Source organism: Arachis hypogaea, chromosome 20 (assembly GCF_003086295.3).
Source record: "Arachis hypogaea cultivar Tifrunner chromosome 20, arahy.Tifrunner.gnm2.J5K5, whole genome shotgun sequence".
NCBI classification, from domain to species: Eukaryota; Viridiplantae; Streptophyta; class Magnoliopsida; order Fabales; family Fabaceae; genus Arachis; species Arachis hypogaea.
In genome coordinates this window covers 98,639,866-98,656,573 of record NC_092055.1, presented here as the reverse complement: position 1 = coordinate 98,656,573, position 16,708 = coordinate 98,639,866, and the positions used below count along the sequence as shown (strand labels likewise).

Genomic DNA, 16,708 nt, shown 5'->3' with positions numbered 1-16,708 from the left:
ATATTATAAAGGGTAAAGTATACTTTTTATTCTTGAAGTTTGGCAAAAGTTTTAAAATTACTCTTAAGTTTTATTTTGTTTCAATTTTGTCCTAGAAGTTTTTGATTTGCATCAAATATACCCTCCACGGCTAAATTTTCAAAAAATTTAAGATCAATCTAACAATAATACATGAAAATTATGCTTGATTTGCTTGTGTTGAGGGTTGTTCTTGTGAAATTGTTGTTGAATTAGTTTTAATTTTTTTTAAAAAAAATTAACCGTCAGAGGTATATTTGATGCAAATCGAAAACTTTTTGGACAAAATTGAAACAAAATAAAACTTAGGGGTATTTTTGAAATTTTTGTCAAACTTAAGGGACAAAAAGTATATTTAATCCTATTATAAATATTGTAACTTAAATCTACGGAGAGATAGAAAAAAAAAATTTATATTATAGTGTATAAAAAAAGAGAAAGAAAAATATTTGTTATTGTTATTAGCTTATTTCTACGTGTTATATATTTCAAATTCTACTATTATTTATACACATATAAAAAACATTCTTTTCAAACTTTATTAAATATAATCATTCTTAATAACTTGAATCTCATGAAAAATGGACATCTATTTCAGATAATTTTATCACAACAATCTTAAAAATAATTTTTAATAAACGTATGTCCATTCACTGTTCTTTCTCTACGTATTTATCATAGTTGTTGGTTGTTTAAAGAATTTTGGAATTGTTAAAATAACAAAACTCTTTTCTTTTTTGACATCTACGTTTTTCCCCTTATATCATTTTCCATCATTTTTACTTTACACTTGTGGCGGCCGCCATATTCACGGTCAGTCTCTCACAATCCCACCACTATACTTTTTTTTCTTGATCAACATTATCACTATTCTCATTGTTAATGACTTCAAATTGGACAGGAGTAATTAATAGGCAGTTTCTAAAAAAATTAAAAAAGTTATTAATTAATTAATATTATTTTCACTAAACATTTTTGTTAAAAAAAATCTTGCATCATAATGAATACCCTTAAGTTTTAACCACACTGCAAATGAAATGAAAAAAAAATAAGTATTTTATATATTTAACGAGTCAGTCACAACTAAACAATAATAATTGCCGGTGGCTGCATGAATATTGAACAGAATGGGTAAGGGATAAATATACACTGAAAGACAAAAGCGTTGTTGAGGTTCATTGTCGATTTTGGGAAACACGTCTTTTTGTTTTGTGTGTGTATGTGTTACAGATCCAATCCATGGATCCCGGACCCGAGGTTGGACCCGAACCCGGCACCTCGGATCCGACCCGCCTCTCTCTCTTGAAAGGCTCAAAACTAGCCCTTCGGAACTCCTAACCGACTTTCGAATTCAAACATCTCTCTTATCTTAGCCAGATAAGATAAGATAAGATAAGATAAGATGCTCACCAACACCTATAAATTGAGGACCCAAGTCCCTCAAGTATTCATTCATTCCTCATACCTTACACCTCTTAGATCCATTCTGACTTGAACGTCGGAGTGTCTTTGCAGGTACCTCCCCCCATTGCTCCAGTTAAGCAACCCGGCTTCAGCCTTGTTCGCAGGTTCCCGATCCACCCTTCAACCCGTACCAGAAACATCTCGTACATTGGCGCCGTCTGTGGGGACCTTTGCGCCAGCCGAGCCGGATGGGGGACGCCTTGGAGGAAACCCCCTCAAGCCAGGATGACTCTCGACAGCTTCATCCAACCCCAGAACACCGGGAGGTCACGAACCAAGCAAGAATAGCAAGCACTGTCCACCACGCGAACGACCACGTCGTCACGGACCAACGACATCCTGAGAAAGCTAGGGACAAAGCGGCACAGATCATCCAGGATCTCTGCCTCCGAGTCCAAGAGCTTGAAGGCAAACTGAGCAACAGAGAAAAACACAACAACAAACACGGAAGCCAGGCAACTTCCAGATTAAGATCTCGCCGCGGCAGGTCGCCGACCCAACGACGCGATAGGAGAGACGGTCGCAGCACCTCGCGCGACCACGATCACGAGAAATCGCCGGAAGGCGGTACAACAAGAAACACAACCGCAGCGCTTCCCGAGATCTAAGTCGTCAACACGACTCAGACGAAGATCAGAGGTACCGAAATACCAAGCGCACACGAAACGACCACACAATAATGGGAGCTACACCCTTCACAGAAAAAATCTTAAGAGCGAAACTCCCCAAAGGTTTCGACAAACCTACCGACATGAAGTACGACGGGACCAAGGACCCCCAGGAACATCTAACGGCCTTCGAGGCCAGGATGAACCTGGAAGGAGCGGTCGACGCGGTCCGATGCAGAGCCTTCCCGGTAACCCTTGCGGGGCCGGCAATCAAATGGTTCAACGCCCTCCCAAATGGATCCATAGCCAGTTTCCACGACATAACACGAAAGTTCATGGCCCAGTTCACAACTAGAATCACTAAAGCCAAACACCCCATCAGCCTGCTAGGGGTCATGCAAAAACAAGAAGAATCCACAAGGAAATACCTCGACTGCTTCAACGACGAATGCCTAACGGTCAACGGGCTCACGGATTCCGTCACGAGCCTCTGCTTAACCAACGGACTCATGAACAAAGATTTTCGCAAACACCTCACCACCAAACCAGTATGGACTATGCACGAGATCCAGAATGTCGCCAAAGATTACATCAATGACGAAGAAGTCAGTCAAGTCGTCGCCGCCAACAAACGACAGCACGGCAACACCCAACATGGCAACTCAGCTCCTCGCCAAAATCCACCACCCAGAGAGAATCAAAGAGACCACCCCAGGCCGACAAATACAAACCGACCACTGAGAATTGGCAAATTCTCTAATTACACACCCCTGACAGCACCAATTACGGAAGTATACCACCAAATAGCAGACCGAGGAATCATTCCGAAAGCCCGACAACTCAAAGAAAGGACGGGCGGCAACAAAACCCTCTACTGCGACTACCACCGAGGTTACGGTCACAAAACACAAGATTGTTTTAACCTTAAAGACGCCCTCGAACAAGCCATACGAGACGGCAAGCTCCCAGAATTTGCCAAAATCATCAGAGAACCAAGGCGCGCGGAAAGAGACAGGTCACCGGAAAAAGACGGGCGTAACCCGAGAACCCAGAAGCAACCCCCCAGAGAAAGCCCAGAAGACGACCCGACCATCATAGTAAACGTCATCACGGGCAAAGACATATCGAGCAAGTCAAAACTAACAATGAAAAAAGATCTCAAAGTAATGGCGGTCAGAAACCAGACCCCAACCACTGCAGCCGACAACACGATAACCTTTTTACCAGAGGACTGCCAGCACGGCACCTCGGCCGAAGATGCCCCCTTCGTCATCTCGGCCAGAATCGGAACAGGACTGGTACGAAGGATACTGGTGGACACCGGGGTAGACTCGAACATCCTCTTCCGAGGAGCCTTCGACAAGCTCGGGCTCCACAACGACAACCTCCAAACACACCGCAACGGAGTCACGGGACTCGGAGACAACTTCCTCAAACCAGACGGCTCAATCACCCTTCCCATCACCATAGGAACAAGCAGCCAGAAGAAGACAATCCTATCCGAATTTGTAGTCCTAAAAGACTCCACAGCCTATAACGTGATTCTCGGAAGAAAAACAATCAACGACTTCTCCGCAGTCATCTTTACCAAATACCTCCTCATGAAGTTTAGAACCGAGGACGGATCCATCGGTACCATCCACGGGGACCGAGAGGTCGCAGCCGAATGCGACAACACCAGTCTAGCTCTAAGGAAAAAATCCCGAGATGCAGCCGGGATATTCCTAGCCGACCTGGACGCCCGCCAAGCCGACCAACCCAGGCCAGAACCAGAAGGGAACATGGAAAAGCTACAAATAGGGCCAACCAAAGAGGAATACACCTTCATTAATAGGAACCTCCCATACGATCTTAAAGAAGAACTCTCCCAACTCCTGAAGCAAAATAGAGACTTGTTCGCATTCACACCAGCCGACATGCCGGGAATAAACCCCGACCTAATGTCCCACCGGCTAGCCGTGGACCCCAAAGCTAAACCAGTGGCACAAAGGAGACGAAAAATGTCTTCAGACCGAGCCGCCGAGGTCAAAAAGCAAGTTAAAGCCCTACTCGAAGCCAACTTCATCAGAGAACTCCCCTACACGACATGGTTGGCCAACGTTGTACTAGTGAAAAAGTCTAACGGAAAATGGCGAATGTGCGTTGACTACACGGACCTCAACAAAGCCTGCCCAAAGGACGCCTTTCCCTTACCAAACATCGACGGACTAGTAGATGCCGCATCCGGCCACCGATACCTCAGCTTCATGGACGCATATTTCGGCTACAACCAGATCCCGATGCACTGTCCAGATGAAGAAAAAACAGCATTCATCACCCCAGACGGGACATACTGCTACACAGTGATGCCCTTCGGCCTGAAAAACGCGGGAGCCACCTATCAAAGACTCGTCAACAAGATATTCCAAAACCTATCCGGAAACAAACTAGAAGTCTACATAGACGACATGCTCGTCAAGACCGAATCCGGCGAGCAACTCACCGACGACCTCAAGGTCATAATGAACACCCTACGAAAGCACCAAATGCGACTCAACCCGGCAAAATGTGCCTTCGGGATGGAGGCAGGAAAGTTCCTCAGCTTTATGATCACGCAACGCGGAGTTGAAGCAAACCCGAAGAAATGTCGCGCCGTCCTCGAAATGACGAGCCCAAAAAACCTTAAAGACATCCAAAAGCTCACCGGCCGATTGATGGCGTTATCACGCTTTCTCGGAGCATCGGCCCAAAAGGCGATCCCCTTCTTCAAATTAATGAAAAAAGGAGCCCCTTTCAAGTGGGAGACGGAATGCGAAAAAGCATTCCAACATTTCAAGAGAGTCTTAGCGGAACCACCAATCCTCACCAAACCCCAAACAGGGGAAACACTCTACCTATACCCCTCCATAACGGAGGAGGCACTCGCAGCAGCACTCATCCGGGAAAACGAGAAAAAAGAACAAAAACCCGTATACTTCATAAGCAGAGTCTTACAGGATGCGGAAGCTCGCTACTCACGCTTAGAAAAACTAGCCTTCGCACTCCTTACAGCCTCCCGGTGCCTACGACAATACTTCCAGGCCCATTCCGTGACGGTCCGAACCGACCAAGCGGTTAAGCATGTACTACAAAAACCCGACCTAGCAGGCAGAATGCTAGCATGGTCCATCGAACTATCCCAGTTCGATATCAGGTTCGAACCCCGATACGCGATCAAAGCACAAGCCATGGCCGACTTTATCGCCGAAATGACACCAGGAGACTCCACCCCTGAATCATGGAAGCTACACGTTGACGGCTCCTCGAACATCACTTCCGGAGGCGCCGGAGTCATTCTCGAAAGCCAAAACGGAGTCATGATCGAATAGTCAGTACGATACGAATTCCCGGTCTCAAACAACCAGGCAGAATACGAGGCCCTCTTAGCAGGCCTAGCCCTAGCCCGGGAAGTCGGAGCAAAAGTCCTAGAGGTAAATACCGATTCCCAAGTAGTCAGCTCCCAAATTAACGGAGGCTACCAGACACGAGATCCCCTACTCCAACAATACCTCGCCAAGGTAAACAAACTAAAAGAAGGATTCGAGCACGTTACCATACAGCACGTTCCTAGGGAACGAAACGCAAGGGCAGACCTACTTTCCAAACTAGCCAGTACCAAACCTGGACACGGTAACAAATCACTAATCCAGGAAGTCATCAAGTCACCTTCCGTGTCAACGACAACCAACGCCCATCTGACATTGTCAAACCAGGGGTCTTGGACCCACCCTATCCTACAGTACCTCCTCGAGGGAACACTGCCGCCAGACCTCAAAGAGGGAAAGCGAATAAAAAGGGAAGCCGCCAACTATACCAGTGTCGCAGGACAACTATACAAACGCGGATTCTCGCAACCCCTACTCAAATGTATTGAACCCGGGGACACGGAATACATACTCCGCGAAATCCACGAAGGCTGCTGCAGACACCACGTCGGAGGCAAAACGTTAGCCCAAAAGGTCATCAGGGCAGGCTACTTCTGGCCCACAATTATTCGAGACTCCATACAAATAGTTAAAAACTGCGACAAATGCCAAAGGCACGCCAATATCCACCAAGCAGCCCCTCACCAGCTCAGCATCATATCGGCAGAACGGCCGTTCGGCACCTGGGGTATCGACCTCGTCAGGCCCTTCCCTACGGCACCCGGTCAACTCAGATACCTCATCGTCGCCATAGACTACTACACCAAATGGATCGAAGCCGAACCCCTAGCCTCCATAACGGCAGCCCAATGCCGAAAATTCCTCTGGCGACAGATCATCACCCGATTCGGGATCCCCGAGATCGTTATCTCGGACAACGGAACCCAATTTGTTAACAAAAAGTTCAGAGAATTTTTAGAAGGACTACACGTATCTCACCGTTTCAGCTCGGTAGAACACCCCCAAACAAACGGACAGGTGGAATCCGCAAACAAAATAATCATCAAAAAACTCAAAAAGCGGCTCGACGAAGCCAAAGGACTATGGGCCGACGAACTCGGATCGGTCCTATGGTCATACCGAACCACACCGCAAACGACCACATGAGAAACACCCTTCCGATTAACATACGGTGTAGAAGCGGTCATCCCGGTAGAAATCAGAGACCCAAGCCCCAGAAAAATGGTCGGCAGTAACGACGAGGAAGCAGAACGAGACCTCATTGACGAGGAAAGAACCATAGCTCATATCAAAGAGCTAGCCCTAAAACAGAGAATCAGCTTAAGATACAACCATGGCGTCATCCGACGAGAATTCACAACCGACGATCTCGTCCTACAACGAAACGACATCGGTCCCCCGACCCCAGGAGAAGGGAAACTCACCCCTAACTGGGAAGGATCATACAAAATCAAGGCGGTAATCGGAAAAGGAGCATATAAACTCGAACGGCTTAACGGCGACGAAGTCCCAAGGACCTGGAACGCCGCAAACTTACGGCGATACTACACTTAGGCCGACCTAACTAGGTCACCCCTTTTTATTTGTTTATGTATCTTCCCATTTTACAACTCTTAAATTTGCTTAAGTATCAATCCCGGGTACTCTTTCCCCCCAAAGACGGATGGTTTTAACGAGGCTCACCCATCAATAAAATTCCATTAAAAAGCTATCCCTAGATTCTTCAATTTTAAGATGTCCCAAATACAGAACAAAATTACGGCCACGACTGGGGGACCGATCACCCCCCAGGCCCAACACATGGATATCCACGAAAATACGACCACACGACGGTCCGCTCATCCCAAACAGGGAATGAAATAAACCAAAAACAGAACAGTCTTAAACGGAATATACAAAAAGGCCCAAACGGCCAAAAAAGTCATTTAACGAAATCCGGAGTTACGAAGTCACGGTTACACGGCCCACGGCCAAACCAAAATATCCAAAAAACAAACCAAGTCTAAAAGCAAAGAGCAAAATTACAAGAGATAAAAGCTACTCGAGATCGACTATCTGGCCATCCCGAACGGTCTTGAAAGCTCCCATCATAGACACATCCACACCCGGAGCCAACACCAGGGCCTGTGCCTTCATCGTCTCCTCAGTAGCAGCAATCGCATCCTTAGCATCAGCCAACAACTCCGTTTTTTCCCTCTTCAAGGCAGCAACCTCGGCCTTCAGAGCCTCCAACTCACCAAGAAGCGCAGCAGCCTGGGAACCCGCATCAGAAGCCTTTTTCCGCTCCTCACCCAGTTGAGAAAGAAGTGAAGTCTCAACCTCAGAGAGCCGAAGAATCTCTGCCCCGGCTTCCTCAGAAGAGTTCACCGCCTTCTCCCTCGCGATCTCGGCAGCCTCAAACTTCTCCTTCAGCTTAACCATCTCAGCCTGAGAATGACGGAGTTTCTTATCCAACAAACCGACTTGAGCCATCACGGGCTCAGCCTTCCAAACAACGACAGCAGACCGAAGGAGGGCACGATACACCGACTTGGCCTGGAACGAAACATCGCACCCATCAAAAAACGGCTCCGTACCAGGCATCAAGTGTTGATCAATAAAACCCGGGGCATCGAAACGTCGATTCATCACACTAGGCACAAGACCCTCATCCTCAAAAGTCTCGCTGCTCGGCTCCTCATGCCTCTTTCTCTTTCGAGAAGCCTCAGCAGCCGTCACCACGACGACCTCAGGGGAGTTTGCAGGACCGGGAGAAATCTGAGCATCAGTCCGCACACCCGAAGAAACTACCTCTTGAGATGCAGCCTGAGACCCCACGGCAGGATTGGAAACAGGAGTAGCCGGAGACGACGACCCCTCCTCCCGGCCCATCGCCGCCTTCAGCCGTGCCAAGGAAGTCAAACCATCAGCCATCTCAACTGAAAGAAAACAAAAAACCCCAAGTTAAAAAAACGGAAAAACAAAACATAAAAACAAAGAAGAGGACAGACACACACCAACGTATGACCGACAAGCAACCGGATCTCCCATCACATCCCGAGGATTAAGGGGGCGATCCCCAAACAATTGCCACAATACAAGAGCGACATCCCGTTCCTCCGAAGACAGGAACTCTTATGTAACCCGAGTAAAAACCGACGGCCCCGCCATAAAATTCCAATAGGTGGGAAACCGCTGCTCACCCTCCAAAGTCAACCAAAAAGGATGATGCCCTCTTGCGGGACGGACCTTAAAATATCCACTCTTAAAACCATGAAAGGAATCTTCATACAAACCGAAGACCCGACGATGAGGCTGAGCTCTAAAAGACACATACCCCTTCTTATGCTTCCCCTCTTTGGTCGGAAGGGTACACAAGAAGAGGAAAAGAAAAACGTTCACCGAAGCAGGAAGCTCCAAAAACTCGCAAACAAGCTCGAAAGACCATATCGCCGCCCAGCTATTCGGATGTAGCTGGGACGGCGCCACGGAGCACCGATTCAACAACTGCTGAACAAATGGAGAAAAGGGAAGCCGAACGCCAAGCCGGGTAAACATCGCCTCGTAGACCCACATCCAATCCGGCACACTCGGGGAATCGAGATTGGTATAGCAAACCCTCTCGTCAACCCCAGGAAGGAAAAGCTCGTAATGGCGTTCGGCATCGCCACCCCCACAAACAGCTCCCTGATCACGGAGCCGCTGGAGGTCCTCCTCCGTCATCCGCGACGGCGTCCCCCACACGTCACTAGTGACCCAAGAGAAAAGATCGGGGACACCCCCCGCCGGGGGCACCGGAGCCCTCACACCCTCAGTCCTTCGACGAGCCATACCTAAAATAGCGACGAACACCACCGTCAGCCAAACCCCGCGGCGAAAAATGGTGGATCAAACCAAACAGACACCACTAAACACCACCAATTATACGGCGGCACTCGCCCCCCTTACAAAACCCACTACCCCAACAAGAACTATCTACCACAATGCAATGCCATCATACACCAAAAAAATGATTCTAATCTACACTAAGCAGAGACAAAATAAAATACAAAGGAAGATAAAGCACAAATCACAAAGAGGAAACAAAAAGAAGCAGAAGAACACCAACCTGATAAACGCAAGAAAATAAACCGGAGGAGAAAACACCATGGCAGAAGATCAACCGAAACCACAGAATGCGAAAGGAAAAAGAAGAAAAAGCTCTTCGGAGAAGAAAAGCAAATAGAGAAATGAAGAGGGAACTAAAGGAAAAAAGAAACGAAGAGGGAACTGAAGGAAGAAAACCAAAATGGTTTCGAAAAAAGGAAAATAACACAAATACCCCCGAAAAGAAAAGGAAACATAAGGGCAATAGAGGAAAACGTCCCCTCGCAATAAATGCCCCCTTGGAAAGAGAAACTAATAAATCGCGCCTCGAAGAACGCAACGGGCGCAGCAGACACGGAAGAGTCATGACAGACCAAAACGGTCAGATGAATCTTCCACGGAACGAAACCGAGGCGCCGACCTCTTCTCAAAAGAACCAAACGACTTCTCAAGAAAAGGCCAGGAGCCTAGCCCACGGTAGAAGTAATATCTCCTAGCGACAGACCGACCTCGCTCGCTCTCCCGCTGCGGTGGCAACTGTTACGGATCCAACCCATGGATCCCGGACCCGAGGTTGGGCCCGAACCCGGCACCTCGGATCCGACCCGCCTCTCTCTCCTGAAAGGCCCAAAACCAGCCCTTCGGAACTCCTAACCGACTTTCGAATTCAAACATCTCCCTTATCTTAGCCAGATAAGATAAGATAAGATAAGATGCTCACCAACACCTATAAATTGAGGACCCAAGTCCCTCAGGTATTCATTCATTCCTCATACCTTACACCTCTTAGATCCATTCTGACTTGAACGTCGGAGTGTCTTTGCAGGTACCTCCTCCCATTGCTCCAGTTAAGCAACCCGGCTTCAGCCTTGTTCGCAGGTTCTCGATCCACCCTTCAACCCGTACCAGAAACATCTCGTACAGTATGTTATTTAATTAGGAGAATACTAGCATGATAAATCTTCACAGAAAAATGGCATTATAAATTGCTAAATGGTTTAGTACTATGAAGTAACGGATACTTTGTTATGTTTGTATGTCGGACACATTTCAAACACGATATTTATCGACACTTATTCGATACACGTATCTGTTATATTCAACTGTGTCTTAATAAAAAATAAAAAAAAATTTCTGGACATGCTTGACACCTAAATACCATCACGTGCCAGCGCGTCCAGTATTATTCTTAATATATATTCTCGAAATAATTTTAGATATAATATATATTATTATTTATTAAAACAAAAATTATTTTAAATACTTGATATAATTTAATAAGACATTAAAAATAATTAAAAACTTAAAATATATATTTTAATATCAATAAAATATCAAAATATTATTACGATTTATCTAAAAAATATTTTATATTTTATATGTATGCGTGTCTCCATCCGTATTTTATAAGATTTTAAAATTCGTGTGTCGGCATGTTCCGTATCATGTCGTGTCCGTGCCTTGTCTGTGTCGTGTCCATGCATCATATAGGTTTAGTCAAATATATTCAGTTAAACATATCAAACCATTTAATAATTGACAATGTCATCTTTATATAAAAATATCATCATAGAGTTTTCACCATTTAATTAATTATATACATAACAAGCACATCCAAATAAAAATGTATTTTAAATAAAGATAAATTGATAAATCATATATTGGTTTTGTCAACATTTAATTTTTCCTTCCGGCTAAAAAAAAAGTCACTTATATTAGTCACCTATGATTCATACAAGTGAAAGATCCATCCAGTAAGTATAATTGAGTATAGTAATATACGTATAGATATTCTGGAGTGGAGTTAATAGTGGATGTTCCAATAGAGGGTTGAGCTCTTGTGATCTCTCCCATTACATGCATCGTCTTAGTGGTTACACTAATAGTGAGTCAGAACACATTACTGTGAAAAGTTACAGGTTATTAGTGGCTTCGAAGATAATGTTAAATTAATCGCAACGAAGATGTTAGTCTTTCATGATAATGGTGGAGTTAATCTTGGTTGAATTAGCACTAACGATGAAGAGATAGCTAAATTGATATACGAAAAGTATGGCAGACACGAATTATGAGGATATATACAAGAAAAGAATACTAATGTGGCAAGACCAGATAATTTAACAAGAAAAATAATAATAATAATTAGTAAAAGTAAGTTTTTTTCTTTGGAAAAATCTAGGGCAGCAACTTTTTCTTTTTCTGGGTTCTAGCCAGTACGCAGTACGCCTTTTCATGTGAAAATATTTGTTAACTTTTAATCTTGCGTTATGGGAATTTTATCTTGTTGAAATTATTATTGTAATAACTGCTCCATTCTTTTAAATACCGAGTCATTATTCACTTATTTTCATTTAAAAAAAAAACAACAAATAAGGAATGAAGCATGCCATCTACATGCGTTATTCCAAACAGCAGACAGACCTTCAAGGTTTAGGTTTCGTCTAAGAATCTTAGATCATTGCTCCGTCACTATCAATACCACACCTAATCCCACTAGAAAACAGTAATTAATTCATGATTAACACTGGTTTTGAACATAAAAGTAGTTTAGAATGTGATACTTCCGTTTATCTAATATATATGAATTGCTTAGCTTATTCTAAAAATGTATTTCCCTAATGCATGCCCTTCCTTCTTTTGGGGAATCTAACTAATTTATTCTAATAATAAATATAGCACAAAACCTTCATGAGTTGCATCATCTAACAAAGTTTTATTAGTCTATTATATTCACTAACGCATTCAACTTTAACAACTAATTTGGATTTTCGTGCACTCAAGTCAACTAAAATTGACTCAAGCGCGTAATTGTTCAACATAGCATATTGTGAAATCTCAAGTGGATTTATGATACCACTACAATAATAGTGTGATCTAACCATTTTCCCTTGTCCTTTGTCTATTGCCCCTCAATCACTTATATTCTTTAACCTTGACCAAATAAAAATGACGTTACAGCCAAATGCCTTATCACATGGCACTTAGCTGCAAAATAATCTCATCAATCATTGCCTTTATTAGTATAAATAGGCCATGATTATTTCATAATGTTAATCAGAAATCATTAGAAAGACAATAATAAATATTGTAGAGAAAATGAGTCCAAAAAAACTGAATAGCATGGTTATAGTTTTTGCCATATACTTGTTGAGTCAACATGTTCATTCTGAACTTCAAGTTGGGTATTACAGCTATTCATGTGGCATGGCTGAGTTCATTGTAAAAGATGAAGTCAGGAAAGCTTATAATAGAGATCCTGGACTTGCTGCTGGCCTTGTTAGAATGCATTTTCATGATTGCTTCGTTAGAGTAAGTCAATATATTAAACCATTTATTACATTTATATATATGATCATGACCTTTAATTATTAGTCAAATTTTTGTAACCTAAAGATTAGTTAACATATTGTTAATTTGTAGGGATGTGATGGATCAGTTCTTCTTGATTCTACTCCCTCGAACACAGCAGAGAAAGACTCTCCGGCGAATAATCCGAGTCTCAGAGGGTTTGATGTCATAGACAGTGCCAAGGCTAGGATTGAAGCTGTGTGCAAAGGAGTTGTTTCCTGCGCAGACATAGTAGCATTCGCAGCGAGGGACAGCATTGAGTTAGTAAGTTTGTCTGCTCTTCCCACCCTCTGCATACAAACCTTATATTTTCAATAAATCAAAATGATTTATCCTTGGACTCATGCAGGTTGGAGGAGTTGGTTATGATGTTCCAGCTGGAAGAAGAGATGGTAGAATCTCACTAGCTTCAGACACAAGAACGGACTTGCCTCCTCCAACTTTCAATGTTAACCAACTCACTCAGCTCTTTTCGAAGAAGGGCTTAACACAAGAAGAAATGGTCACCCTTTCAGGTATTAATTGAGAGCTTCAAGATAAATAAGTCAAGTTTTATCTTGTTTCCAAAACTTAAGCTATTAGATAGAGGCGCATGAAAGATCTTATATCTAATATGCTTTTGGCTTAATTTTTGCATATGCAGGAGCACACACCATTGGACGCTCTCATTGTCTTGCTTTTAACAGCAGGCTATACAATTTCAGTAGTACTTCACTTCAGGATCCAAGTTTGGATCCCTCATATGCGATGTTCTTGAAGAGGAGATGTCCACAAGGGAACACAAACCAAAACATTGTGGTTCCAATGGACCCTTCAAGTCCCGGCGTTGCGGATGTAGGGTACTATAATGGTATTTTGGCGAACCGAGGTCTGTTCATATCTGACCAGACTCTCTTGACTGACACTGAGACTGCTAGCCAAGTGTATCAGCATGCAAGGGATCGATACACATGGGCAAACAAGTTTGCAGATGCGATGGTGAAGATGGGTCAAATTGGTGTCTTAACGGGTGATGATGGAGAGATAAGAGAAAATTGCAGAGTGATCAATAGCTAGCAATGGGGGTGTAAGTCAAGGAGGACTGAGGTTGAAGTTGCTGCTATATGGCGTGTTTCATCTGGTAGTTTACAAAGCAAGCAACTTAGCTTTGCTTTTTTTTTTTTTTTTCTTTTTAAACGAATGAAATTATGAAATCATCTGTCGGTGAATCTTAGTCCTTGTATTGAAATTGACAGTTTGTTACCTGCAACAAGTAAAAAACTCTACTCACTTTATCAAAAGCCATCGAATCAAAGTGTGTCGCATCAACAACCCAATATATTTTTCTCCAAGTTTAGACATTCTAGAAACCTAATAATTGGACGTTTTAACTAACGACTAAATTCAAGAATTAATGATATTTAGTTTAGATGCAAAACATCATAGATTTCAAAATTGATCCAAGTTCTTTCGAATAATTCAATCCCACCATCAATCTCACACAGCAAAGAATTCCTATTAGGCTATTATATTAATAATGAAGCTCAGAAACCGAGACAACCATAACTATAATCCCATTTAGCAGACTAGCACACAAATTGAGCTCACAGAAGGCAATTTTGAGAGGAAAAAACAGCTAAATAATATGGCTGACCATTATGGCCCCCCATAAATTTTAAGGACAGCAACAAAATTATAATGTAAACCAAAATAAATGGCAAAAAGTTTAACTAGAGTAACTTAAGGATGGCACTAGTTCCAAAATCATCCCGAGAGACAGAAATCAAATGCACAATAGAATATAAAGACTATTAGGTAGTGAGCTCCATGATGGCACCAACAATGTCACCATCGTGAGTCTTGAGAGCCTTGACGGCCTTGCTCCTTGACACTCCTGCCTGTGTCATGACCAAATCAATGTCATGGGGCTCCACGCCGGTCTCATCAACCTCCTCCTCTTCTTCTTCAGCCTGTGCTCCTGCAGCTGCAGCAGCTTGATCTTGTTTTGCCATAACAGATGCCATATCTGGAACCCTGAACTGCTGAGCAGCTTGGTTCTGCAGCTGAGAGCTCAGGTCCTCTATTTTGGCCTCTCCAAATATGACATAGGTCTCGGAGTTTGGACTCTTGAAGACATCAGGCTTTGAGATGAAAAAGAGAATCTGAGATATAAAGAGATTGTTAGAAGCCATCGATGTTTCATATACACAAGAAAAACAATAACAGTATGCAGAGGTACGCTTGCGGCTTACACACTCATGACTCACATTTTTTGTTCTCTTGATTGTGACACGACTAACACCAGTTACAGGCTTCAGCCCGAGCTTCAACATTGCCTTTCGACTCTTCTTCTCACTTCTGCTCTGCTTTGAACCCTCGGCACCGCCTGCATCTCAGCCCAACAAAACATAATAATAGATATTTAGGAAAAGGATTAAAATTCAACACAAGTGCATCAATGCATATATGGTGTTGAATTGCAGGCATATAATAATAAGTAGAACACATTCATTGTGTTCTCTATATGTAAGGCCATTAATGTCATAAGTAATTTCGCGACCAAGTAATAGATAATAATGTCACTCAAGATCAGTTAGCTTTATTGAAAGACATAGAGAAGAATCATAACGCAAATAACAGATACAGAGAGCAAAATGACACATAATTATTCGAAAGAACCCTACAACAGCAGAGCTCAAAGATTACACAATTCCGACAAAGGCATTCATATAAATGAGTATTGTATAGCAACTCTCAGCTCCAGCAACAATATAATCTAGTTCATATATCCAACTAGAGCATGTGAGGTCATGAACGCCAATGAATTCAGAACAACATCAAATTAAACTGCTATCAAGCTTCCTTTAGAACTTTATGTATACTACGCTAGAAACAGGTGGATCGAAATTCAATAGGATATAAAATAATTAGGGTGAAAATAATTTAAAAAAATAATAGAATGAATACGCTAACCATATGTAGATTTAAAACAAATAAACACAAAGAAGAGAACCTTGAGCACCGTCTTCCTTGTCATCATCGTCGTCGTCGTCATCGTCGTCGTCATCGGCGTCTTCCTCGTCGTCCTTGACGTCCTCAACAACAGGAGCTTCGTCTTCTTCCTGAGCAGAAAAAAAAAATAGATCACATAAATACATAAGAAACCAATCGAAACAAAACGGAAGAAGAAGAAGAAGAATTTAATCGAATAGACAAAGAGAGAGAAGGCAAAATAGGCAGAACCTGGGGATGAGGCTTTTTCTTGTTGGTAGCGTCATCGACAGGAGGGAGTTGTTGGTCGGCGGTGGTGTCAGCGGCGGGCGCATCAACGACGGGACCTGGAGACATGGCAGCTAGCGGCGGAGCTCAACACAACACTGAGCTGAGAGCTGAGTTTAAGAAATGGATGAAATGGATAGACAGGGGATAACAACGCTTCTGCCTTTTCCTATGCAATCCTCTCCCTCAGTAACAACTACCAAGGGTTTCCAAACTTTATTGGGCCCTTATTTGGGCCCATTTTTTACCACCCTACTCCATCCCTTTATTCTTTCCCTTAAACATTATTGTTCACCTCTCGGACTAATTAGTAATTACAAACAAGAAAAAGAGTATTTACTTATTTTGGTTTCTAAAGAATTTTGGATTAGACAATTTAGTTTTTAATTAAAATTAATTATTTAATTGGTCTTTAACAATTAATTTTATTAAGAGTAAAGTATCGTTTTTGTCCCTAACGTTTGTGGTAAATTCTATTTGTGTCCCTAACGTTTAAATCGTTCTATTTGTATCCCTAACGTTTGTAAAAGTGATTCAATGTTA

At 43.1% G+C, this 16,708-nt stretch overlaps 2 protein-coding genes across 2 annotated transcripts; one reads left to right on the top strand and one right to left on the bottom strand.

Annotated features, from left to right (window-relative positions):
- Positions 1-12,602: 12,602 nt before the first annotated feature.
- On the top strand, positions 12,603-14,187 carry LOC112782699 (peroxidase 5). The gene is made up of 4 exons (XM_025825219.3): positions 12,603-12,868; positions 12,980-13,171; positions 13,257-13,422; positions 13,551-14,187. Exons 1-4 carry the CDS (start codon positions 12,656-12,658, stop codon positions 13,961-13,963), a joined length of 984 nt encoding a protein of 327 aa, XP_025681004.1. The 5' UTR covers positions 12,603-12,655; the 3' UTR covers positions 13,964-14,187.
- A 316-nt stretch (positions 14,188-14,503) lies between these two features.
- On the bottom strand, positions 14,504-16,421 carry LOC112782700 (nascent polypeptide-associated complex subunit alpha-like protein 2). The gene is made up of 4 exons (XM_025825220.3): positions 16,130-16,421; positions 15,900-16,008; positions 15,154-15,272; positions 14,504-15,048 (listed from the first exon to the last, which is right to left on the bottom strand). The coding sequence occupies exons 1-4, from the start codon at positions 16,232-16,234 to the stop codon at positions 14,698-14,700; spliced, it is 684 nt and encodes a 227-aa protein (XP_025681005.1). The 5' UTR covers positions 16,235-16,421; the 3' UTR covers positions 14,504-14,697.
- Positions 16,422-16,708: the final 287 nt, after the last annotated feature.